This window comes from Artemia franciscana, chromosome 13 (genome assembly GCF_032884065.1).
Source record: "Artemia franciscana chromosome 13, ASM3288406v1, whole genome shotgun sequence".
In the NCBI taxonomy this organism is placed as follows: domain Eukaryota; kingdom Metazoa; phylum Arthropoda; class Branchiopoda; order Anostraca; family Artemiidae; genus Artemia; species Artemia franciscana.
In genome coordinates, this window is record NC_088875.1 from 30,985,250 (window position 1) to 31,011,863 (window position 26,614).

A 26,614-nucleotide genomic window follows, 5' to 3' on the forward strand; every position below is an offset into this window, starting at 1 on the left:
ATGACTCGGACCATAAACCGTCTCCAGTTTGGGTTGCATTACGGTGATAGAGTACTTTCAGACGCTGACTATGCCGATGACCTTGCTCTTGTCTCCGATTCACCGTCGAAGCTCACAGAAGCCCTACAAATTCTTGCTGATGAAACCTTAAAGATAGGGCTGTCGATTAATTGGCAGAAGACAAAAGTGATGTTTGTTTAACCCCGTAATTCGCTGCGTCCCCCGCCAGTCCTAATGGTCGGTGACAAACCAGCTGAGAATGTTGAGGAATTTACATACCTTGGCTCTATCCTCTAAAATGACGGATCAATCCTTAAAGATCTAATGCACCGAATTGCCAAAGCCTCAGCAGTAGTGGGAAGACTAAGCGCCCTTTGGAGGAAACCTTCTATCAGCCGTAGGACCAAGATGGGCATATACAATGTTTCGGTGGGATCCGTGCTTCTTTACGGAGCCGAAACTTGGCCAGCCACTCGGTCTGTGCTTAGAACCGTAAATATAGCTCAAACAAAACACCTTCGCCGCATTGAAGGACTATGTTGGCACGATTTTGTTAGCAACGAGAACATCCTGGCGTTAACTGGTCAAACACCCTTCTCAGTCCAAGTCGCCCAACGAACACTACGCTGGTACGGACATCTCCTTCGCATGCCCCCCGACACTCCCGCACGAACAATTTTTGACTTTGATCCCATGCTGCACGGCGGGAAACGCCCAAGAGGTCGTCCCCCAACCAGATGGAAGGACACGACAGGTGCCTTCTTAGTCATGGCAAATATTCAGGAGGATGTCCACATCCTTGCAAGAGACCGGTCCAAATGGAGGCACCATGTAGCATCACTTTCGACGCCGGAAGCATTTCGGCAGGAGCATTAAGTCAAGTTTAAGTCAAGTCAAGTATGTGCGTAGCGCATGGTTACCGCTTAAGAAACGGTCTAACCATTCACTTCTAACTATCTTAAAGTAATATCGCTGATCGCACTGACCATCGCCCTATGCTCATTCTTGTCAAATTTTGAACTATCCCCCCCCTTCACCAGTTACCCAATCCATAAACTTGATTGCAACGTTGCCGACTTTTTTCTCAAATTTTTAGCTAAGTATGTAAAACTAGTGAATTAATTTAGAAGAGAACATAGAAAATGGAAAATTTCTACTAATACTGTTAAAATCAAAAAACGAATATGTTTTGAAGAGCAGATACAGACTTTAGAAAAAAAATACATTAGGACAGGGGCAGATCAAAGGGGACCATGGTTCTCCTCCCTCTCAAATTTTTTTTGCGTGCCCTAATATTTTCTTTTTTTACAAACTTTTTAAATAAACTTGTCAATTCAGTCGATTATTGGTGCTCTTATCACATTGACCTCCCCACCCTAAGATTATGCTCTAGATTTGCTTTTAGAGCAGGACTGTCCAAACAGGAAACAAAAACTAAGACAAGCTTCTTTTTTAGCATGGTTTAGAGAAACTTAGTTGGAAGCTGGTTGGTTTGGGTTAGGGACAAAGATATAAATTTGCCCCTCCCCCATCTATAATTTACTAGATCGTAGTTTATTTTTAGAAATATTCTTGTTCCATATCCATAGACTAGCAGTTCTAGCCTTAATGATCTAGCACAGATCAGACTGGTTCTGAGCAGGGGTTAGCTTAGGGGAGCTTTTTCAGGGGTTAGACACTCAGTTTTGGGTATTTTATTAGTATTCTATTAGTATTAGTATTCTAATACAATAATTAGAAACCTTGGTTTTTATTTAATTCCCAATTAATATTATTCTCACAATTATAAATTATTGCAAAGTTTCTAGGTATAAAAACGAGAAATTAGAGGAACTAGAAAATGAGAGCGTCAGCTTCTCTTTTTTGTATTATGCCCTGTGAAACATTGTTATTTCTTGCAGAATAATTAGCGTTGGATTCATCATAAAATTCATTTTTTTCATATCTTTAAAGCTCTGGGTACTTTTCCGTTTTACAAACAAATATTCTCAGTTTGCATTTGAAATTTCACCCTTAGAGGTTCCTAAAAGAGACATTTCAAAAGAGTTCCAATTCGCTGAACAAAGTAAATACCTTGACCTTAAAATTCCATCTTTAGCGTCACAGAATGAGAACGAGGTTTCTATACATGGCAAAAAGTGAAGTGATGTCATCCGGCATATGAGAAATTTTAAATGAACTGTTACTTCTCACAATTCGAACCAGAAACAGGATTAACTTAGAGCAGAGAAGATTTAAAGGAATTAGATACTTTAGTAGCTCATTTGGAAGTCCTTTTTCTCTGCTTCAAGACCATGTTTAAAGGTCTTACTTACCATGTTACCACTTTCTTACCATGTTTAAAGGTCTTGAACTCAATTTTTTTTGTGAATTCATTATTCCACATAGACCATGTTAAATCATGTATCTATAATTAAAGCACTTACTCTTACCACCTTTCTTATGCAGTGATTTAATTAAAGTTTTCCTAATATCTCCAGGTGCTTCCCCCTTTTCAAACATCGTGATTCAAAATCTTTTTATCCTTTTAACCCTTAAAAACAATCGAAAAAAACACTGTTTTAAATTTATTGCCACTTTGCTTTCAATTCACTCATATATATCAGTTAGGAGACACTAAAATGGAAAGATCATTCTACTATTCACATTTGATGTATAGGAGTTTGGTATGTTCCTTACCCACATATTTGTGGGATGCACTAAAGGTATGCTTTGATTTTCTGTCCTTGCTTAGGGGGCAAATGATGCAACGACCTTTTCGGTCATTGGAACCTGAAGATGACACCCAGGGGACATTCTCAGCTGAAAATCTCGTAATATTGTCGAACAAATAACGCAATTCTCGTGTGATCATTTGAAGTGTTACTCTGATCATTAGTTGTGGGTCGATGAGGCATCTTCTTAGCTCTATCGACATTTTTTTTGGCTTAAGTCATTTCTTTGGAGTCTTGAGTGAGTCAGAATGATGCTGGCATTGACTCCAGCATTACACATGATCGGATGCCACACCACCATGGACCATCTTCTCGTCCGTCGGCTAGTCATGTAATTAAGACAATTTTGAGCCAGAGAGTCTACTCCACTGGTTGTTGCATTGTACGTGATGATTTATTCTGGTTTACTGCTCTCATGATCAATATCTGCTTGAAAGTGCATCGATGAAGCAAGAATTGCTGCTTTGTTTTTCCTTAGAAAAACGACACCAGGGTCAGATGGTCTCTAGGCCCGGAAATGGAGGAGTTGGTTTCCCTTGTACGACTAGCAATGAAAGGGGGTGGGATTTCTCCTTTTCTTCTTTTTCACTGTACCCGAGTAGGTGATTCCCAAGGATCACTGCATTTCTATAAGCTCTATGGGCTTGAAACAGTTGTCAGCTGTGACGTTGCGGTTCGAGACCTTCAAATGATCAAAAAGGGTCATGACAGTTGGTGTTGGAACTGACGCATTCTGGATTTCAATTATACGTGTTTCCTTTCCAGTGTAGATGAATCTATTAGATAGATAAAATGTCTACAAGCCCCCTAAGCATTGAATTTTTATTCCACACTTATTCGGTTTTGAGGGAATATACATCTTAAATTTGCACAGTCCTCTAAATGAAACTAACATTTCATCAATCGTCAAGTACCTGCCTGGTGAGTAATATGTTTTGCAGTTTCCTATGAAGAGGTCAAAAAATGTCTCTGGTGGGAGTTAGAGGTCCACTAATTTCGTGTCATATGTGCTTGTTATCGAGCCTAATAAAGTTTCCAAATACTGGAGTCACTTCAAGTTCATTGTAGGGCGGAAAATTTCCCGCCCAGTTCCATCAGCCGCAAAGAGACCATTGCAATCCTCACTGTTTGACTTGAATACTCCAAAGAGATAAAAAAGGCCTTAAAAGGTTCCTATACATGTGGTGTCGACTGGGTTCAAGCACGTTTGCTTATCTAAAGTGTTCAAATCGTATCGAAGACGGTACTCGTCAGTTTTCGCACTGTGTGAAGGACGAGTTTCTCAAGAATCTTTGCTGTGATGAAAAGGTCCCAAGCCTTTTCAGGAGTTTTATGTATCTGTTCTTGCGTGTTACCTTTGGGACCTGGAAAGTGTATAATAGATTACTAGCCCTCGTGTGGCTTTGAGAAGGCTCTGGCTTGTTTCACTTTGTTCGCCTGTCTTCGCCTATGAAGAAGGGCTTGTTTCTATTGTTCCTCTAATGGTTTTTTTTTCGAACCCGCTTAGCAAGAAGAATATCTTCCACATTGTCACCTGATTGTCTTTCGACCGCTTGATTCTCATCTTCTTCGCTTGTATTCTCTAAAGAACTGTAATAACTGACAGCAACACTCCTGTCGATGAAGTCTGGATCGTTACGGAAATCCTTGTTGTTTGTTAGGTCTTCGTCTACTAGAACGTTTCTGTGTAAGAAGTCTTTAGCTTGTTCGTGGCATCCCTCTAGCACGACAGATGTTTCATATTAGACAAGATTCAAGATATAAATTTTCTGTTTCAGCTCCTAAAAATGAGAAAAAAATTTGAATTATTCTACAGAAATAAACTAGAAAGGCTCCAGTAGAAACCTAGACCTTTCTCTCCTAGATCTAGACCAGATATGACACTAGAAACTTCGTAGGTTCTTTTGAATGTGGCCGCTCTCAAAATTTTGCATTAACTGGTTTAAAAATCGGCACATGTTAAGAGCATATTTCAAGTATTTAAATCCCTTTTAGCCCTTGACCCAAGTTTGCATACATAAATATTTACTTCTTCTGACTCATTACAACTACTAAAGTCCTAAAGAAAGACCCGAGTGTTGAAAAAAAAAAAAAAATAGAAGATCACAGCACAGACTGTCAAACCAATACAACGTTTTTTTGTGTTTTTTTTGTATTATGAAATATTGCCAGCTAATATATATATGCTTATTTTGCCAGCTAAAGGGTGTAGCATCAGTTAAAGTCACACCAAGTTTAGGTTATAACTAAGAAAGAAAGTTTGATTTTAATTCTGTTGGTGTTTTTTTTTTCTGATGCATTTTCAAATACCAATCATAATATTCCTCATGTCGGGAAAGATAAACGACCTGGTCTTTTTTAAAATATACCTATACGTTAAATACTCAAAGGGTCTAGTCTCGCACTATTTTAAATAACTTAAAACGAAACGCATTGTTCCCTAAAATGCTTGTACAAATTAAACTTAGTTTCTCTGCTAAGCCACAAAAAAAAGTTACACAGACTGCAGAGTGGGGTCTGTCGAACCACAGGGCCCAGTATCTACGCACCTGCAAGTGATTTTGGATGTTCTTTTATGAAAATTTAGAGCTCAGCTGATGTGAAGAATTCACGTGATATCACCCTCCTTGCTATACACGGTGGTACAAGATCGGTAAAACACTGTGCACTGAGATCTAATAGACCCCACACTGCCAATTAAGGGTTCACATCCAAGATATCACAAAAATTTTCATTTCTGAATATATCTTTTTCTGCAACTCTATCCCCGTTTAGCAAACACTAAAAAGTCCTGCACATCTCTCTTTAACTCCTTTCTTATAATTAATTGTTGGCCGTTCCTGACTTTAATATTAAATATTTCAATATTTATATATATTGATATTAATATTAATAACATAAAATATAAATAAAATAATATAAAATATTAATTTATAAATATATTAATATTAATTTTTACATATTTATTTTGTTCTTCTCGATTTTCACTGGATTTAACTGATCTTCGTTCTCTCTTCCTTACGATCTTTTCGTTTTGTCATTGTTAGACAGAGTGGTCTCGGAAAATATTTGATTAGATATCAGTTTCTGGGCAAACAGCTCGGTTTAAGTATCTTAACATCTACCCAACGAGAACAAAGTACTTGAATTGCCACTTTATCTGACCTTCCACTTCAACTTGGAATTATCTCCTGGGGAAGTTATTTCGAAAGGTTTTTCTGTCGAGTCCTTCAAAAAGCATCACCGTCATCTAAATTCATGTAATAGGACAATATAAAAGATTAGTAGGAAATCAAACATTTAATGGACCTAATTTTTCAAATTTAGGATTAAAAAAGAGTTACTTAAAATACAAAAAAAACCATATGCTCAAAAGTGTAAGCTTACAAATCTCAAGAAATGTAATGCGGTACAACTAAAAACTTAAAGAATTTAGAAATGATACTCTTTATACACTGTTCAAGATACAAAACAAAACTAACGTTTTAAGAGTTTAAAAACAAAAAGCTACTTAAAATAATCATGATAGAAAACAAACTACCGACTTAAAACTGTAAAGTTACAAAATTTGAAAACGTAAAATCTTTAAAGATAGTACACAAAATCTTGATAAGATAAATTTTGGGAAAAGGGGATATGAGGAGGGACTAGTTGCCCGTCGATCATTTTGGCTCTTAAAAGCGAATTTGAACTTTCAATTTCCAATCACACAGGCCTGCTCCAGAGTTTATACGACCGCCCCTCTAACATAAGCGTCATATGTCCCCGAGGCAAAATTTATATCGCATGCCTTGGGCTCTGGAAGGTTTTGTTGTCTCAAAATTTTTTTTTCAGTCGACCTTTGGAATATTTTGAAAAAAACGGCTATCTCAAAATTTATCTGATATATTTGGGTAAAGAAGGTGTAGAGGGAGGGTTAATTGGTCTCCAATCACTTTTGACTCTCAGAATGGGCACTAAAACTTTTGATTTCCAAACAAATGAGCCCCTTCAAAACTTATTTGATCATCCCTTCATTAAAAACCTTATATGACCCTGGGACATAACTTATAACACTTTTTATTCTTATATTCATGACGACAGGTACTGAAAGGTATCTAATATGCTGCTTTTCAATTAGCTCGTTTTGAAACCACAAGGTTCCAAATGTCTGTTGAATCTTTTGAAGGAGTCAACAGAGGTATTTGCAAGAATATCATCCTGCATAGAATAACATTCAGATAGAAGAGACATGGTGGCCTGGCGTGTTATATCAGACGAACTCTTGCATATTTATCACCGGTGTGCTACCACTCATCTGAGCATTTTCTAGCTGTAAGACTTGGTAACTCTGTCCTAATTAATGCTTACCTGCCGCATGATAAAAAGTCGGTACAGTCGTTCTCGAGTTTTGCCAAGTCTTGTGATAAGCTACAAGGTCTAATTAGTGGAATTGAATTTCTTGAATATTCATGGCTTCTTGCCAGTGATTTAAATTGCAACATTCGCATAAAATCCAGTTGACCTGAGACCCTGCTAAATGCTCTACCAGCTGCGCATAGGATTATAAATAAAGATTGCAGCTTCTCATATATCCATAATAGTGGAGAAGTTTCTGATTTGGACCATTGTGTGTGTTTGCCCCTTCTTCATCCCTCTGATGTGCGTGTCGACGATGAGAAAAGAGACTCTGACCATTTCCCTCTTAATTTAGATCTATCTATTAGCTCTACAATCAGTTTCAGTGCTCCTCCTAGGCGTAAGAAAAAGATTTGTAAACGTGATTGGGATTATGCAAGTTGGTCGCTCTATTTTTCGAATCTTGCTTTTCTGCTATTCCCTATTTCGGTGCCTTATCATCTTCTTGGTGCTGGTTATTTTGTCAGTGATGCTCGTGGTAAGTTATACTGTTACTACAGAAATATTGTTTCTTCAATTAAACAAGCTGAAGCAATAGCTTTTCCGTTGATTCGCGTGCGACTTAACACCCGTAAGACCTTTTGGAAGTGTGATCCGGAACTTAAGAAAGTGAAGAACCAAACCAAGTTTTTGTTGAAAATATGAATTGCTTGCGGTAGACCTTCTAGTGGGCAAGTTTTTAGCATCAAGCAGAGAACAAAATCGCTTATAAGCGTTATCTTCGTGCAGTTCGGTTTTTGGGCGTTGAATTTCCGACTAATGGTAAACAGCGGCAAAATATGCTGAAAGCGCCAAAAACCGAAGAATCTTCTTCTAGTGATATTATTCCAAGATTATCGTGGATTAAACATTATACAATCATCTTTCCGCGATTAATTATGATGTTCATAGCCGTTTTACTACTTTAGTGGCGAAGGTTCTTCCTAAAAGTGTGAGCCAATACCTGTTGATAAATCTTAAATTTTGAAATCTCTTCGACTGTTAAAGTCAAAGTCCTGGACCTTGATGGTATTTGTGCAGGTCATCTAGATCCGAAGTCAGCTGAACTTCTATCTCATCTTCAGTTATTATTTCAGATGGGCCTTTCAAGATCTATTGTTCCTGATTCATTTTTATTTGGAAGTGTTACTTCTATATTAAAAAAAAGATCTAAATTCGGGTAATTCGTACAGGCCGAGAACCGTCGCTTTTACTCTAAGTAAGTTATTTGAGTTTGTTCTTCTTCCATATATCGATGAATTTGTTAATTGTAAGGCTAAGCAGTACGGCTTCAGGTTAGGTCTGAGCTGTCAACATGCTTATCATGTTTTAGCGCAGCTTATTAAGGAAGTCACTCGGAGTAGTCTTCATTTTTACACCCTTGATATATTCTAAAGCATTCGATAGTGTTTGCTTTGCTGAAGCTTGGTATGCTCTTAGTCCACTTGGTGTGAATATGTCGGTGATTCTGGTTTTCAAGTTCTGGTATTCAAACTTTTATCTAAGATTGAAGTCAGGGAATGGTGATTTTTTCACACATATACAAGTCATGTGTGGAGTTAGACTGGGGTGAGTTCTCTCTCCTCATATCTTTAATGCTTCTATTCAAAATGTTTTGTCTGGTATACGTAGTTCTTGTTTTACAGGATTCACAGACGTATCATACTTAACTTATTCTTACAACTTACTTCTTATTAGTCGAACTAATGCCGTTTTAGCGCGTTCTGTCCGATCCGTCGCTGATGCATTGGCAAGAATTGGATAATTGCTAAACGTGGATAGATGTGAATTTTTTATATTGAATGGGGTTTGTTCGTCTCATCGTTAGGATTGCAGTTCTTTTTCCGAACCATAAGTCGCTTCTTTTAGATGGCTTTGGATTTCTGTTTACAATTCTCTAAGTTCTTTTTGTTTTCAGACAATTTGGGATATTCAATTTATACTTAAACTGGGGTACTCTAAAATTGTTGGAAATCTTGGACATTTCTGGCGACAAGCCCTTACAAAGCTGTTCTCGAGTTTCTGTGTCCATTCTGTGTTATTTTGTGCTGGGGTTTATATGCTTCTGAATAAAGGTGACATAAAGAGGGTCAAGATGGATTACTATCGGTATTGTTAGTTCTTACTTTATTTACCACGATCATTTCAGAACCGAAGGATGATTAGTAAATATCAGGCAACGGAAATTGTTCTCTCAGTGGAAAAACTAAGTTCTAAATTAATTGATAAAGTGCCAATCCGTCTTGGCTCTAAAAATCGTCTTATCCGCCTCTTTTGCTAAATTGTTGTTTATTTTTCTTGTAGTTTGTGTTATTTGTAGTTCTTTGTTTTTTCTATTGTCTATACTCCTTACACTTTTTCCCTTTTGTATGTGGGTAAGAAATAAATTATTTATTATTTATTTATCATATATAATCCATACTTATACTTACTGACTTACATATTAAAGATATTGCACGGACATTATTAATTCAGTATGTTTTCAAAGAGTTTGTGGTAACGAACTGCAGTAAGGAGCGACACGGTTCAATAGTAAACGAAACTCTAAAAAACGGAATTTTGATGCTAAAAGATATATAAAAAGAATAGGATTTTCAGGTTAGTTTTAAATATATAAGTTTTATCAGATTTAGTCTTTGTCATCAAAAGTTACGAGCCAGAGAAAATTTGCCTTATTTTGGAAAATAGGGGGAAATACCCCCTAAAAGTCATATAATCTTAACAAAAATCAGACCATCGTATTCAGCGTATCAGAAAACCCTTTAGCAAAAATTTCAAGCTCCTATCTACAAAAATGTGGAAATTCGTATTTTTTGCCAGAAGACAGATCACGGGTGCGTGTTTATTTATTTATTTTTCTTTTCTTTTCCACAGGGGTCATCATATCGACCAAGCGGTCCTAGAATGTCGCAAGAGGGCTCATTCTAACAGAATTGAAAAGTTCTAGTGGCCTTTTTAAGTGACCAAAAAAATTGGAGGGTATCTAGGCCCCCTCCAACGCTAATTTTTTTCCCGAAGTCAACATATCTAAATTTTGAGATAGCTATTTTGTTCCACATAGTCAAAATCCATAATAACTATGTCTTTGGGGATGACTTACTCCCCCACAGTCCCTTTTGGAGGGGCTGCAAGTTACAAACTTTGACCAGTGTTTATATACAGTAATGGGTATTGGGAAAAGAACAGACACTTTCAGATTTTTTAGGTATGGGGGGAGGGTTGAGGGGAGGGGGCTATGTGGAAGGATCTTTCCTTGGAGGAATATGTCATGGGGGAAGAGAAGACCAAAAAATTGGAGGGTATATAGGCCCCCTCCAACGCTAATTTTTTTCCCGAAGTCAACATATCTAAATTTTGAGATAGCTATTTTGTTCCACATAGTCAAAATCCATAATAACTATGTCTTTGGGGATGACTTACTCCCCCACAGTCCCTGGGGGAGGGGCTGCAAGTTACAAACTTTGACCAGTGTTTATATACAGTAATGGGTATTGGGAAAAGAACAGACACTTTCAGATTTTTTAGGTATGGGGGGAGGGTTGAGGGGAGGGGGCTATGTGGAAGGATCTTTCCTTGGAGGAATATGTCATGGGGAAAGAGAACTTCAATGAAAAGGGCACAGGATTTTCTAGAATTACTATAAAAAACAATGAAAAAATAAACATGAAAAACATTTTTCAATTGAAAGTAAGGACTAGCATGAAAAATTAAAACGAACAGAGATTATTGTGCATATGAGGGGCTCTTCTCTTCCTAAATACCTCGCTCTATATGCTAAAGTATTTTTAGTAATTTTAACTATTTATTCTACGGCTTTTCTGATTCAGGGGTCGTTCTTAAAGAATTGAGACAAAACTTAAGATTTAGTCTAATGAGCGAGGTATTAACGAGGGGAAAAACTCCTTCATATACATAATAAAAATATGAGAATATAGAAGTTTGTTACGTAAGTTAATTCTTAAGTTACATATATTTTTTACTAATAAAAACATTCGTTAAAAATTTAAAGTTCTATTTGCCTTCTTAAGTAACCGAAAAATTGGAGGGCAACTAGACCTCCTTCCCCGCCCCTTATTTTTCAAAATAGTCTGATCAAAACTAAGAGAAAGCCATTTAGCCAAAAAAAGAATTAATATACAAATTTCATTTTAATAATTTATATGCGGAGAGCCAAAATCAAACATGCATTAATTCAAAAACGATAAGAAATTAGATAAAAAACTAGTTTTTTTTTACTGAAAGTATGGAGCGATATTAAAACTTGAAACGAACAGAAATTATTCCGTGTATGAAAGGGGCTGTTTCCTTTTCAACGCCCCGCTCTTTACGCTAAAGTTTCTTACTGTTTAATAAAGTAGAATTGAGAGAAAGGGTCAAACTTTAGCGTAAAGATTGGGGCGTTGAAAAGGGAACTGCCCCTTTCATACACGGAGTAATTTCTGTTCGTTTTAAGTTTTAATGTCGCTCCTTACTTTCAGTTAAAAAAAATATTTTTTTTTATCTAATCTTATGTTAAGATTTACATCATGTTGCAATAATAATCATAGTGACTAGGACGATGATTTTCGATTGTGAAGTGAGAGCAGGTTGGATGTTAATTAATCAATGACAGGTTCTATTTTTTTCGTCCGATGTTGAACTTTTTGCAGCGGTATATAGCGAAAGATAAAGACTCAATAATTCAAATTGCTGCAAAGTTTTTTGGAAAAGATGCAATTAAGTATGTGATCGAGAAGTGCAAAAGGATTTTCAAGTGGACATTATCGAAAAGTGAAGAGGTTCGCACCCTGCTATGTCTTTCCTATCATATATTTACAAATTAATTGCTGGTTTAGTGCATCACCATGAACCTCCACTGCTTTTGGTTATTACAGACCCCTCGAATGTGCCATCATTTCCAAATAATGTGCCTAAGAATGTGACTTCACTCTTAAACGAGTGTGTCCGCATGCTAAATTTCTTGGTAGAAAAGACAGAATATTGCTCATAGGTTCCAGTCTCAACTGTCTGGCCATCAGTGTCTTCACGTCAGCCACCCACCGTTCCTGTCGTGCTAACGAACATTCCTGCAAATATTAACGTGCATAACCCGAAGAACCAGCGTTAGGTTATGCAAAAAGTTGGCTACGCAGATAAAGTAAAGCACATATTTATTCGAACAAATGGACTGGCTGTTCATTTAATCGATGAAGAGTTGGCCAATGCAGAATTCACAGCCATCCCCCCTCCACGTTAAAAATTCGTGCCGGGGTTATTAAAACTGAACATGCCGGTATTATATAGATGGATCTCGATTATGATGTCTCCCAGATTCCTTGGCTTGATAGCAGTGTTGTAAGTGCAAAAAGGAACGGAAGTTCTAGAATAGTGCAGCTGAACTCTAAAGCTAAAGAAGAGCTTGATATCGCAATCAAGTTTGGTATCAAGATTGAATATTGCCTATTCCTTGTCATTCTGCTAATGTAAAAGCCAAAGCAGTGCCTAAATTGCTAAGGATTTGAGCATTTTGTAAGGGACTGTAAGAACCCTGTTAAATGTAGTAAATATAGAGGGGATCATTCTAGCAAGGACTGGGCATGTTCTTCTCAGATTAATAAGTGCACTACTTGTGGATGGAATCAACGTAGCAATAGCTTGGTGTGTCCGGAGCTTAAGAAGCACCTCCCCGTTTAAAGAGCCATGGGAAGATTGAATTCATTTGCCCGTGTTTAATTTTTAAGTGATGATTATCTCTAATTCAACCATGTCGTTATTTTATCAAAATGTTATTGGTGCTTGTGATAAGCTTCTAACTCTCGAATGGCTCTTTAGTAGTTATGAAATTGTGTGCATCACTGAAAACCTATTAAGTGCTTATAATGTCTCACAGCTAGAGCTCTTGCGTGACCACAAGTTTTTTCTTTGGTCTGCTAAACTGACATTTGGCCAGCTGGTGGCCTAGAAAATGCAGTGAATTTGAAGTTTTCATGCTCTCTTTCTGAATCTTCCGATGCATATATTTCAGTTGATTTTGGTTCTTTTGTATTAATGTGTGTGCATATGCCAACGAATTACCGAAGTGACTCCTCTTATCGTAAATTTGCCAGAGCTTGTGCTTTGATTTCAAAGTCCATTCAGAGGGTTCGTTCAGCAAATGTGTCAATATTCATTTGCAGTGATTTTATTACGGATCTGGCAAATAAGAATGTGCCACTGACTGAAATATTACTTTCTTCCCTTCTTAGTGGCGTTATTTTGCTACCAAAATCGAAGCCGTTTTCGTGTGTGCACAACTCGAGGCTCACTTCCGATTTGGATTTTGTTCAAACAGACGCCCAACACATGCAGAGTACCACGGTTGACGTTTCAAGCAACATCCTAACGAGCAATCACTTAAGTTTGCAGTGTCAACTTACTTACTCTCTGCCTCTTCATGTGCGAAAGCCCAAATGATTTTCTAAACCTTGTTGGAATCGTCTTGATCTCTCTCTCTATATCAGAGAACATTAGATTCTATTTTGTCGAAAATCACAATCCTATTTCAACTTTTATGAACGTCCATAGACGAGAACACTCACGGTTTTGGATTTTTACTTGGCGGAATTAGTTCATTTGATGAAAGTTGCTGCATCAGTCTCTCTTCCTTTAACCAAAGTTCGAGTTGGGACACGTAAAAATGGATGGGGTGAAGACGGTGAACTTCAGAATTCTAAACATCGACATAAGTTCTGGTTTCGTATTTGGGCCGACTGCGGTTATCCAAGGTCTGGTTGTTTATTTCAAATCGTCACATATACGAAGCGTGTATATAGAAAGGCAGTACAGCAGTTGAAACACCGTCAAATCTGCAATCTTTCGCGGGGTATCAAAATTAACCCCCAGTTTTTGTAGCGTCAAGTGTCAAAATTTACCTCGACTTTTTCTACTGAGGACAATACGATTGACTTAAGCTCTTGGAAAAGTCATTTTTCCTCATTATTTTCTGACAATCCATTTCCTCTTGACACAACATTTAGATTTATACTTTTGGGTCATTTTGCAAAGCCAAACCATGCTAAAAACTATATGATTATCATGCCAGCTTCTATTCAGGCACATATTTGCCGTCTAAAACCAGGTAAAGCATCGGGTTCAGACGGCCTGCAACCTGAACATCTGATGTACGGGACAATATCATTGTTTGAACATCTCTGCTATTTTATTTCAGGCTTGTAATGCCCAGCAGCATATTCCTGATGCGCTATGTGAAGATCTAGTAACGGGCATTTTAAGAAAAATAAAGACCCAAAATCCTGTGACGCATATAGAACAATTACTTTATGTTCGACGATTGGCAAGCTTCTTGAGAAACTTATCAATAATGAAATTAGCACAAAATGTGATCATGGCGACAACCAATTTGGTTTTTGGGAAGGTCTTTGCCTGCAGAACGCCCATGCTACTCTTCTAGCGATTCTTGAAAGGCATAAAAAGGCAAAAAATCACCTCTTCGTTTGTGCCATTAATATTTCAAAGGCTTTCGACTCCATTTCGACTCACTCCCAAGCAATTCTGTCCCTCTTTAGAGGTGGATATAATCCATTTGTTTGCACCTGCGTGTGGTAGTGGTGTCAAAACAATTTCGATTCTTTCGCAAGGTACTGTTAGTAATTGTATTCGTGTGTGCCATGGTGCTAAGCAAGGTTCTGTTCTTAATCTGGAAATATTTAATAACTCTATTAGAGAAGGTACTCGACAGATTCCACCATGCTTAATTGAGCCATATATTGACGCAAGTCACTTTTCTTATGCTCTTTCTTGCAACGCTATTGATGCTCTTTGCTCCGGAATGAAGGAAATTGGTCTTTCAATTGCTACTTCAAAAACTGATATTTTTTTCTTTGGACTGGAGATCACCTCCAAATACTATCCAAATTGGTCCCACACAATCCCATCTTCCAGTTCATTTAGGTATTTAGGTCTGCCATTTGAAACTTCAATTAGATGCACTAGCCAGCTTATAATTGCTTCTTTGAAAGAAAAAAGAAGAAAATATTATTGTCCTCTTGCCAAGGTAAAGGTCCAGTTTGGTAAGAGAGCCCCTGGTCGGCTATATAACATGTTTTTCGAACTGCATGTCTTATTTTTGAAACCTGTTTGAAAATTGGTCTCTGCATCTGATAAAAAGCAAGTCTGATTGGTGTTCTATAGGTTCTGCATGCATTTTCTTTGTATCCTCATTTGGACTCGTAATAGTTACATTTCGCAACGCTACGGTGTTTTTGAGATTGGTCAAAAATGGACGAACCGTCACGTAGATTTGTTAACTGCTAGAACATAATTATCAATTTTTCACTGACTTGGCTTCTATCAAGTGCCTAGCGTCACTAGCTGTGACAATGGATAAAATTAAATATTTGTCAATATGGTAGTTAAATATTTGTAGTTAAAATTAACTACAAATATGCGTGTCCGATTGCAAAACGATGACTGTGGTCAAACATTTTCAGATCAATTGCTGGCAATTGGAAACGGAAAGCTCCCAGTAGACTCAATTTCAGGACGTATACTACCTGCTGATTTCTGTAATTTAGTGACGTCCAAAAATGAATCGATTGAAAAAGTATTTCCGAATATTCTAAACAATTATAAAAATAATAAGTTGCTAAGTGAAAGAGCGATTCTTGCACCCAAAAATATAGACGTCCATGAAATCAACAATATTGTTTTGACCAAGATTCCAGACCAGGCAGTCCTTTACAAGTCAGTCGACACAGTTTTGGAACCAAATGAAGCGGTTAATTATCCATCTGAATTTTTAAATTTCGTGGATCCTTCAGGATTTCCACCACACGTGCCACAACTAAAAATAGGCGTATCAATAATACTTTTAAGAAATATCAACCCACCAAAGCTTTACAATGGCACGCGACTTGCCGTAAAAAAAAACAATGGAAAACCTAATAGAGGCCACAATCTTGACAGGGCCTTTTCAGGGTGAGGCTGTTCTTATTCCTCGCATCCCCATGATTCCAACGGATCTGCCTTTTAAATTTAAAAGATTGCAATTCCCAATTAGATTAGCATTTGCAATCACCATTAACAAAGCTCAAGGTCAATCATTAGAAAAATGTGGTATAGATCTTAATTCTGATTGTTTTTCCCATGGACAATTGTACGTTGCATGTTCGAGGGTCGGTAAACCTGACAATCTATTTATATGCAGCGACAATTTAACAGCGAAGAATGTTGTATATTCGCAAGTTTTACGCAGTTAATTTGTATTGTATCTATCTATCTATCTATCTATATAAAACGAGTTGTGTGTATGCATGTTTGTTTGTTTGTAAAAAGAGCGTTTGCATATGACGTCATTATTAGTACGTAAGGCTTTGTATATGCACAGACAATGGGAAAGCCAAGAATGTTGTATATTCGCAAGTTTTACGTAGTTTGAAACACATATATAAATCTATCTATATTCACAGGTGGGACACAGGGACACAACTGCAATGGCGCGTAACGACTTACGCGCGCAGGGGGGCTTGGGGGGGTGTTGGGGTGGCGCGAAGCGCCACCCCAACAGCTAGTATATATATATATATATATATATATATATATATATATATATATATATATATATATATATATATATATATATATATATATATATATATATATATACTAGCTGTTGGGGTGGCGCTTCGCGCCACCCCAACACCTAGTTGGTGGGGCGCTTTGCGCCCCCCCCAATCCCCCCCGCGCGCGTCAGTCGTTACGCGCCATATTAGTTACGCGCCATTGTAGTTACGCGCCATTGTAGTTGTGTCCCTGTGTCCCACCTGTGAATATAGATAGATTTATATATGTGTTTCAAACTACGTAAAAATTGCGAATATACAACATTCTTGGCTTTCCCATTGTCTGTCCATATACAAAGCCGTATGTACTAATAATGACGTCATATGCAAACGCTATTTTTACAAACAAACAAACATGCATACACACAACTCGTTTTTATATAGATAGATAAATAGATAGATACAATACAAATTAACTACGTAAAACTTGTGAATATACAACAGTCTTCTCTGTCCCATTGTCTGTGCGTATAAATAGATTGTCAGGTTTACCGACCCTCAAAGATGCAACATACAATTGTACATTGGTAAAGCAATCTGTATTAAGATCTATACCGCATTTTTCTAGTGATTGCCCTTGAGCTTTGTTGATGGTGGTTGCAAATGCTAATCGAATTGGGAATTGCAATCTTTTAAATTGAAAAAGCAGATCCGTTGGAATCATGGGAATGCGAGGAATAAGAACTGCCTCACCCTCATAAGGCCCTGTCAAGATTGTGGCATCTATTAGGTTTTCCATTGTTTTTTTTTTACGGCAAGTCGCGTGCCATTGCAAAGCTTTGGTGGGTTGATATTTCTTAAAAGTATTATTGGTACGCCTATTTTTAGTTGTAGCAGGTGTGGTGGACACCCTGAAGGATCTATGGAATTTAAAAATTCAGATGGATAATTAACCGCTTCATTTGGTTCCGAAATACAAATTAACTGCGCAAAACTTGCGAATATACAACATTCTTCGCTGTCCAATTCTCGCTGCATATAAATAGATTGTCAGGTTTACCGACCCTCGAACATGCAACGTACAATTGTCCATGGGAAAAACAATCAGTATTAAGATCAATACCACATTTTTGTAATGATTGACCTTGAGCTTTGTTAATGGTGATTGCAAATGCTAATCGAATTGGGAATTGCAATCTTTTAAATTGAAAAGGCAGATCTGTTGGAATCATGGGAATGCGAGGAATAAGAACAGCCTCACCCTCAAAAGGCCCTGTCAGGATTGTGGCCTCTATTAGGTTTTCCATTGTTTTTTTTTACGGCAAGTCGAGTGCCATTGCAAAGCTTTGGTGGGTTTATATTTCTTAAAAGTATTATTGGTACGCCTATTATTAGTTGTAGCACGTGTGGTGGAAACCCTGAAAGATCTATGGAATTTAAACATTCAGATGGATAATTAACCGCTTCATTTGGTTCCAAAACTGTGTCGACTGACTTGTAAAGGACTGCCTGGTCTTGAATCTTGGTCAAAACAATATTGTTGATTTCGTGGACGTCTATATTTTTGGGTGCGAGAATCGCTCTTTCACTTAGCCATTTATTATTTTTATAATTTTTTAGAATATTCGGAAATACTTTTTCAATCAATTCTTTTTTGGACGTCACTAAATTACAGAAATCACCAGGTAGTTGTATACGTCCTGAAATTGAGTCTACTGGGAGCTTTCCGTTTCCCATTGCCAGCAATTGATCTGAAAATGTTTGACCAGAGTCATCGTTTTGCAATCGGACACGCATATTTGTAGTTAATTTTAATGTTTTTACGTGTGCCCATAAATTAGAATTTTTCAGGCAAGCATTCATTTCGTCTGCAGGAGTTGATCTAGGTATTATAGGTAATGTTTGCCTGAAATCTCCCGCAAGCAATATTAAGGTGCTGCCAAAGGGTTTCGACTTCCCTCGCAAATCTTTCAAGCATTGATCCAGAGCCTCGAGCGATTTTTTGTGTGCCATTGTGCACTCATCCCAAATAATAAGTTTGCATTGCTGCAATACTTTACCCATCCCAGATGATTTGGAAATATTGCACGTGGGAGTTTCTGTAGAATGCAAGTTCAGAGGCAATTTCAAAGCGGAATGAGCAGTTCTTCCACCAGGCAGCAATGTTGCGGCTATTCCGGACAACGCAATTGCCAACGCTATATCATTTTTAGATCGAATTGATGCCAGAATCAGTTTTATCACAAACGTTTTACCAGTACCTCCTGGCGCATCCAAAAAGAAAATTTCTCCAACGTTGTTATCGACACAATGCATTATCGTATCATAAATGTCTTTTTGTTCCGACGTTAACTTGGAAATGTTATTTTGTACATACGACAATAGATCACTCGTACTGTAACTTTGTTCACGATCCAATTCTACACATGTCGAAACAGCAGCGATACGGTTAGGTGAAGGCATTCCCAAACCCTGAAGAGGTTTGTTTGCCATACTTATGCAAAAATCTTCTATAGCAACTAAAGTGTAGTTATAAATTTCTGGTGTAAAATCAAAAGTCATGTCTGACGTCTCTAACTGTTTTCGATGAAGTATATCTTCGGACATTTTTGACTTATATTTTTCCCATAAATCTGTAGGAGCTGATGGAGAGCAAGTTGTTAAAATGATGCCAAACAATGCACGAATTTGACTTGGGGTTGACGTTTCGCACGCGTCATTGATGCAGTTATCCCAGTGTTGGTCATTCTCCAATAAATTCAGAGCTTGGCATGCACTACGGTAAGTGTCATGTATAGTACCATTTACAGTCCTCAAATACTCAAAGGATGTCGGACCGGGTACATTCACCAAAAGCAGGCGTAGAAAGAAGCATTCATGTTGATTGGGGTGAACGGTGTAGAGTCTTCCTATCGTGGTATCTTTGAAGATGGTATGTTGGCCGTCGACTGACTTACCCTGTTTTCGACGTTCAAATACTTTATTTTTAGTATTCCACGTGTAATACGAAGGCACTTCAGTATACAGCAGCTTTTTTGCAAAAGAATCATTTTTGCAAAGCGAAAAAAAAGCTGTTAATGTTGTATCCGGTGGATTCAGGACTCTTTGTTGCCCGTTGGTTTCCGTGAAATAAACACGTTGACCATTCTGTAAATGTACCGCTAAGTGAACAACAGCTGGACTACGTTCATGTATCGGAAATGAAAGAATTCGCCAAACAGCTTCATTACTGCTTATGTATCTTCCAGCCTGATATTCTACGATTTCATCGAAATCTTTGATTTCGGACTGCAAGCCAAAAACTGCCATGTCACTGCCTTTGTTGACGTATTTACATATGTATTTGATTGCCTTTACGGAGTTACAGTATTCAACGTTTATGTGTGCATTAAATGTTTTTGATAATAAAGGGGAATATGGAACAACCCACTGGTTATCTACTTCGATGGTGGTACCGTTACGCTTCTTTATTATTGCTGTTTTACCGCCATCTTCAGTAGATCTTCTTCTATATTGTGGGTAACCATCATTGCCAGTAATTGTTTTGGGTACTAAAAGTCGAGGATATTGCTTTGTGCACCTTCCTTTGGCCATGCACGGTGAATTTTCGTTCAGTGCACCGCAAGGTCCATGTATCATATTTTTAACAATAATATCATGTAACCCCTTATCGACATTTTTATCAGGTATTTCAGCGGAAATCACATCATCAATTTCGTTTGAAGTAATTTTTTTATGTAGCCAGATTAGTATATGTGCGTGTGGCAAACCTCGTTTTTGCCATTCCACTGAGTACATCCAGCATCGCACTGACCCAAACACTTCATGTTTTACAAGGTAGTTTATCAGTGATTTCAACTTTTGCCGGAAGACACGTGCCGTAATGTCATGCCTATGAACCGCCGATTGTCCTTGAAGTAAAAGCTGCAGTATCTCGTCCCAAGATTGATTACATGTAAATGTAATGAATGAATCTGGACGACCATAGAGACGAACATACGCAATAGCATCTTGAGCATATTCATGCATATGACGGGGACTGCCAGCATATGACGAAGGTAAAATTGTTAATCTTCCAATGTTTGTGGTATTACCGTCATTTATAACTGCATCTCGCAAATGAATGTATTGTTCAGAGCGGAGCTTGGTCTGATTCAGGCGGATATATAGCAAACGTTCTGATTCAATTTTAGCATACATATCAACGATAAATTGGTGAAACAATTCACGGCATTTTAAAATATAATTTTCTTCATCCTGCCGAATCATTAGTCTATAGGAATAATAATGCATTGCACTGCATTTCTTATTCATTTCTTTGTTAGTGGCTGGATTCATCAATTTAATATTAAAGTGATAGCCGTCGGCTCCATCCCAAAAAATGATAGGATATTGTAGGGCATCGTAGCATCGATGAGTTTCAGCAATTCTTAACAACTGAGCGTTTCGCTTATGTAGAATAATATCTCGAGGTAAAAACTGATCACCGACCATAACGATTGCCACTTCGTCGATAGTCGGAGCATTGTATCTGCGCACATGTTGGCCAGGAGGCGTTTTGTCAGCGGAAATAACAATTTTATGAGTATCAGTAGGCATCAAATCGATGGCTGTTTTGAACAGACGCAATAACTTATTATTTTCGTGGAAAAGATGTTGCAAATGGGAAACGATTGTCCTTTCAACGTTGGGAGAAATTTCGCAACGTGCATTCAATTCAGAATTTCTATCACTGATGAAGTACAATTGTAAAAATTTATGATTCTCGCCTGAGAATGGTAGAAGGGACCTTGCTTTATGATAAATTTGCCCTTTTACTTTGAAAGTAGACATAAATTGATCTGGATTTTCGATTTGGGCTCCAAACGACGTCATTTGGAAACATGAGTTGTATTGTCTGATTTTTGACAAAAAACGCTTAGATTCTGACGTAGTTCCAGTAAGGAAAGTCTTCAATGGCTCTGGTGGTGCAGCCAATAGAGGAAGTTTAACTTTTCCTGAGGCGCAACACATTCCCATTGTTTCACCATTGAATTTCAAGGCCTTGCAATAGGGACAAATTTTAGACATTGTCCCGATTTGAACACATCTACTCAAGCTATAATCATCGACTGGGTTGTACCTGAATGCCAGGCGATAACTTTCAGATTGCTCTGATTCCTCGGCACGCTTTCTCTTCTTACTTTCTCTATCAGCAGCAAGCCTGTTTCCCTGCTGGTCTTTTGATTCCTCGGCACGCCTTCTTTTTTCACTTTCTCTTTTAGCAGCAAGTCTGCTTCTGCGTTGCTCTAGTAGTTCCTCGGCACGCCTTCTTTTTTCACTTTCTCTTTTAGCAGCAAGTCTGCTTCTGCGTTGCTCTGGTAGATCCTCGGCATGCTTTCTCTTCTTTCTTTCTCTATCAGCCTCAAGCCTGTTTCCCTGCTGGTCTTTTGATTCCTCGGCACGCCTTCTTTTTTCACTTTCTCTTTTAGCAGCAAGTCTGCTTTCGCGTTGCTCTGGTAGTTCCTCGGCACGCTTTCTTTTCTGACTTTCTCTATCAGCAGCAAGTTTTTTGGCATAGACTCTTTGAGCATCTTCATCAGTCATTATAAACTTAAACATTAATAGAATTCTACGCGAACATACGTCTTATATAACTTGAATGACGTCACGCCTTCAAAGCAAAAATGATGGCAACTAATTTCATGACGTCAGCCGAAACATGACGGCGAACATATGTCTTATATAACTTGAATGACGTCACCTTCAAAGCAAAAATGATGGCAACTAATTTCATGACGTCAGCCGAAACATGACGTCACCTGATCCACAGATCCACACACAGACAACTTATTTTTATATATATAGATATATATATATATTAAATGACGAATAAAATTATTATATGTAACAAAATAAAAAGAGAAAAAGAGCATTCTCACTGCTTATGCGTCACTTTCATCACGTTATTTAAATGCATGTTTCTTATGCTTTGGATAAATCATATTTGTTTGTTTTGAGTTTCAGCTTCGCAATATGAGGTTTAAACTATTTTGAATTTTCAATCTTGGTCATATAAAAAAAAGGGATAGAAGGGAGAATTCCTCTTGAAAAATTAAAGGATAACTTTTATGTTTTTTAAACTCTGTCTGACTTTAGAAAATTTCAAACTTCTATCCGTAATGAGATTCAAATATTCTCAATCTTCTTCTAATAATTCTATGGCTTGTATATATCTGTTGTTTTTTTCTCCAAACTTTTACATATAATGTCACATTGTCCGATCTGATAACTTAAAAAAATTTAAACAAAACGTTCGTAATGTCAATTTTGATCTTGTTTTATGCAGCCAGCTCTAGAAAAAAAAACTGCTAGCTCATAGATTAGAATGTATATTTTTGTTAAATTAATCATTTTATTGAAAAAAAAAATATTGATAAAGAACTATTACTGCCCTATACAAGCTACTTCTCAGATTTAAATCAGAGCTTTAACGATTAGGACTTTCAGAAATCTGACAGCTGTTTCAGAACAGCTAGTATATATAATGCAGCCAGCTCTAGAAAAAAAAATGCTAGCTCATAGATTAGAATGTATATTTTTGTTAAATTAATCATTTTATTGAAAAAAAAAATATTGATAAAGAACTATTACTGCCCTATACAAGCTACTTCTCAGATTTAAATCAGAGCTTTAACTATTAGGACTTTCGGAAATCTGAATAAGAGCAGTGAAATGCACAAGGGAGTGACTGCACGTATATGCATGAGTTTTCAAGTAATTTTCGTCCTTTTTTACCTTCAATAGACTTTTACCTTTGCAATAATCCATAACTAAAAGACACAAGCGTTTATATTGCAAAAAAAAACTTTTTTCTATATTCTTTTGCCTCGTTATTTCATTTTTTTAAGCAGTTAAAACACTTTAAACTATTTGATAATGGAAGGGCAGTAAAAAAAACAGTTAGATCTTTATAAATCTTAATATATCGATTTTTTTATATTTAATACATCATTAATATTTTCTAATTCTTTTTTCTTCAATTGTTAAAGCCAGTAATCAACCAAGAACAACGTCATCAAGAGCATATGATTACTCAGAAATCCCATTTAAATCAAATTATTTATCGTCAGAGTAGTAGAATTTAAAAGCACCGTCTCAAACCACCTTATTTAAATTGTCTCTAAAAATTACATGCATGTGAAAAATTTACTCTATTACCAGAGATTCTGAAAAAACTAATTGAAGCTCCAATGAGCAGTCTAATCTGTGAAAATATGGCTCCATAAAGAAATAATAGTCTGTTGGTCAGTACACTAGGAATGATGTAGTACAATATTGTAATCTGTTACTTGCAGATGAAATGACGTCATTTTGATTCAAAACAATTGAAAAGGGGAAAAAACATCATAGGAGTACAAAATTCATGATGTCATGTTTCAAACAAATATGACAGATAGGAAAAAAGTGTTTTATATACGTTTGAGTTACAGAAGAAAATGAACACAAAAATACCAGTTGATAGATTTTTACGTTCATCCAGCTTGAAGAATGTCTCATTGAAAAAGAAGAAAGAAGAAGACGCAGAAAGGCAGATGGTAAACGTAAGTTTAATTGATTCAGTACGTAAGGGAGACCTAAAAAGAGCAGAGGGGCTAATCGCAACTTTTGGGCTGTCTTACTCAAAAGAATGGTCAGATGGATACACATTACTTCGTGAAGCTTTGATCAACAATCACATAGGTATTGCTAAATTACTTTTACATCACGACTGTAAAGTTAACATTGAATATGGAGCGTGTTGTGATACACCACTTAATTTGGCAGTTGTTTATAGTGAAATAGAAGTTATTAAGATGATTTTACAAAAAGGTGCTACAATTAATGCAAAAAACATACAAAAAGGTGATGTAAATCCGCTTCATTTAGCAGTTTCTATGGGACGCAAACAAATTGTTGATTGCCTTTTGAAGCACGGGGCTGATATTGATGTAAAAAAAAAATTATGGTACAAGTCCACTTCATTTAGCAGCTTCTAGAAGACAGACACAAATTGTTGATTGTCTTTTGAAACACGGGGCTGATATTGATGTAAGAAAAAATGATGGTACAAGTCCACTCCATTTAGCAGCTTCTAGAGGACACATACAAATTGTTGATTGCCTTTTGAAGCACGAAGCTAATATTGATGTAAAAACATATGATGGTACAAGTCCACTCCATTTAGCAATTTCTAGAGGGCACACACAAATTGTTGATTGTCTTTTGAACCATGGGGCTGCTGTTAATGTAAGAAACAATAATGGTGCAAGTCCACTTCATGAAGCTGCTTTAACAGGATGCACGCAAAGTATGAAACTATTGCTCAAATTTGGTGCCAGAGTTAACTCTAGAGACAAAAATGAAAAAACAGCGCTTCATTACGCTTGTTCAAAAAAGTGTTTAGAAGCTGTTGAAACGCTTCTGGAGTTTGGATCTGACATAAATATTATCAGTCAAAACGGTTTTACAGCTTTTCCTAAGGGTGTAGATAGGTAATTGCCATCTGTTATTTCTAATAATCGTAGATATCATAGATTTATTATTCACCACATAATTAAAATGAAAGTGGCAAATTTATATGTATGCGAAGAAAATCAGCCGGATCTTGAATATTGGAGAGAGCCTGCTGATGAAAGTGATTTTCAGTTTAAATGCGTGAGAGAGCTAGATAGTATCAGGAAGAAGAAAATTCCTGATTCCAGCACATCATTTTATGAAATTTTAGTAAAAGGAGAAAGCTCGTTTGCAAAATGTTTGAGAAATAAAAATGTAATGGAGTTTTTGAAAACAGCAAACTATGAAACGGAATTTCCATTATATGCTAGCATACTAAGAAGTCATTTCAGAAAGGGTATGGAAAGGAATGACTTATTTGAACCAGCCAATAGAAGTTTTAATTATATCTTTAAGAACCTAACTGAGTTGCCGTATCTATGTATTGAAAAAATATTTAGCCATCTAAGCAATGAAGACTTGGATAATTTGAAAGATGTTTTTGAGCCTCATTTGATTAGTTAAGGAGGAATAGAAAAATGTACAGCTCCTGGCATAAATTTATCGATATAGAAATTGAACCATTATTTTAAGAGTTTAGTGGCAATTTTTGAAAAGTATTTCCGTCAAATAAAGGGAACTATGAAATTGTAAAAACCATGTATACAGCAAATAAATGTAGTTGAAAAAATTTCCTTAATAATCGATATTATGTTTGTTTTCTCTGGTAATGCAAATTATAGTAAATATAAATGTCTTTAAAAGAATTTTTTCAGATTTGATTGTTTTCTTTTTTTATTGAAGTTAGTTTATACAAGATTTATGCCAGGGTAACTTCGCCACCATTGTATAATAATAATGTGGTTGCACCCCACAAAAAGGCTAGAATTAGTTTTAGAGTTTTGAACCCTTCCATTGTACATTACGCTGATGATATCCTGAGCTTAAGTATAACTGTACCGGTTGAGAATACTTTTTCTTTGCTTAGTTGGGAAGATGCCAAAATTTTAATGGTTCGAAGAGCGAACTCCAAAATTTGCCAAAAGCAAGGTGCTTTTGGCAAATCTGTCAGTGATGTTGGATGCTCACATTTAGAAAATCAAAGTGATCAGTCATCTGCTTGTATCAAGTATCTCGGTCTCCTGATAGGGAATAGTGTAAAAACAACAAGGACTCTCCTTATCTCTCATCTAAGCGAGAAACTTAGAAAAGCGTTTTGTATGCTAGTTTGCTGTAAAGCTTGCTACAGCAGGCGTATTCTTGCCAGTGTATACAACGTATTTGCAATACCTCATGTCCTCGCATTGAATCCATTTGGGAATATTTTTACAGCTATTAGACCAGCATATTTTTGTTCTGTGAAATTTCTCTTTTGTATACCCATCCTTACGGGCTAGAAACGAAAGACTAATGACAGCCTACGGGTTGAGTGAGCTACTATCCGGAGATGAGTAGCGTTTTAGTCGCTAT

At 36.9% G+C, this 26,614-nt stretch overlaps 1 protein-coding gene across 1 annotated transcript; it reads left to right on the top strand.

Annotated features, from left to right (window-relative positions):
* Nucleotides 1-25,147, top strand: LOC136034293 (alpha-latrotoxin-Lhe1a-like). The gene is made up of 4 exons (XM_065715432.1): nt 1-186; nt 9,010-9,200; nt 14,586-15,139; nt 24,639-25,147. Exons 1-4 carry the CDS (start codon nt 1-3, stop codon nt 25,145-25,147), a joined length of 1,440 nt encoding a protein of 479 aa, XP_065571504.1.
* Nucleotides 25,148-26,614: the final 1,467 nt, after the last annotated feature.

Excerpts from the sequence above, each read along its gene's own strand:
- LOC136034293 (XM_065715432.1), top strand. The coding sequence starts at position 1 with ATGACTCGGACCATAAACCGTCTCCAGTTTGGGTTGCATTACGGTGAT. Across the intron at positions 187-9,009 it reads TTAATTGGCAGAAGACAAAA|ACAATTTGGGATATTCAATT; the intron begins GTGATGTTTGTT and ends TTTTGTTTTCAG. Across the intron at positions 15,140-24,638 it reads CAAGGTAAAGGTCCAGTTTG|CAGCTTCTAGAAGACAGACA; the intron begins GTAAGAGAGCCC and ends CACTTCATTTAG.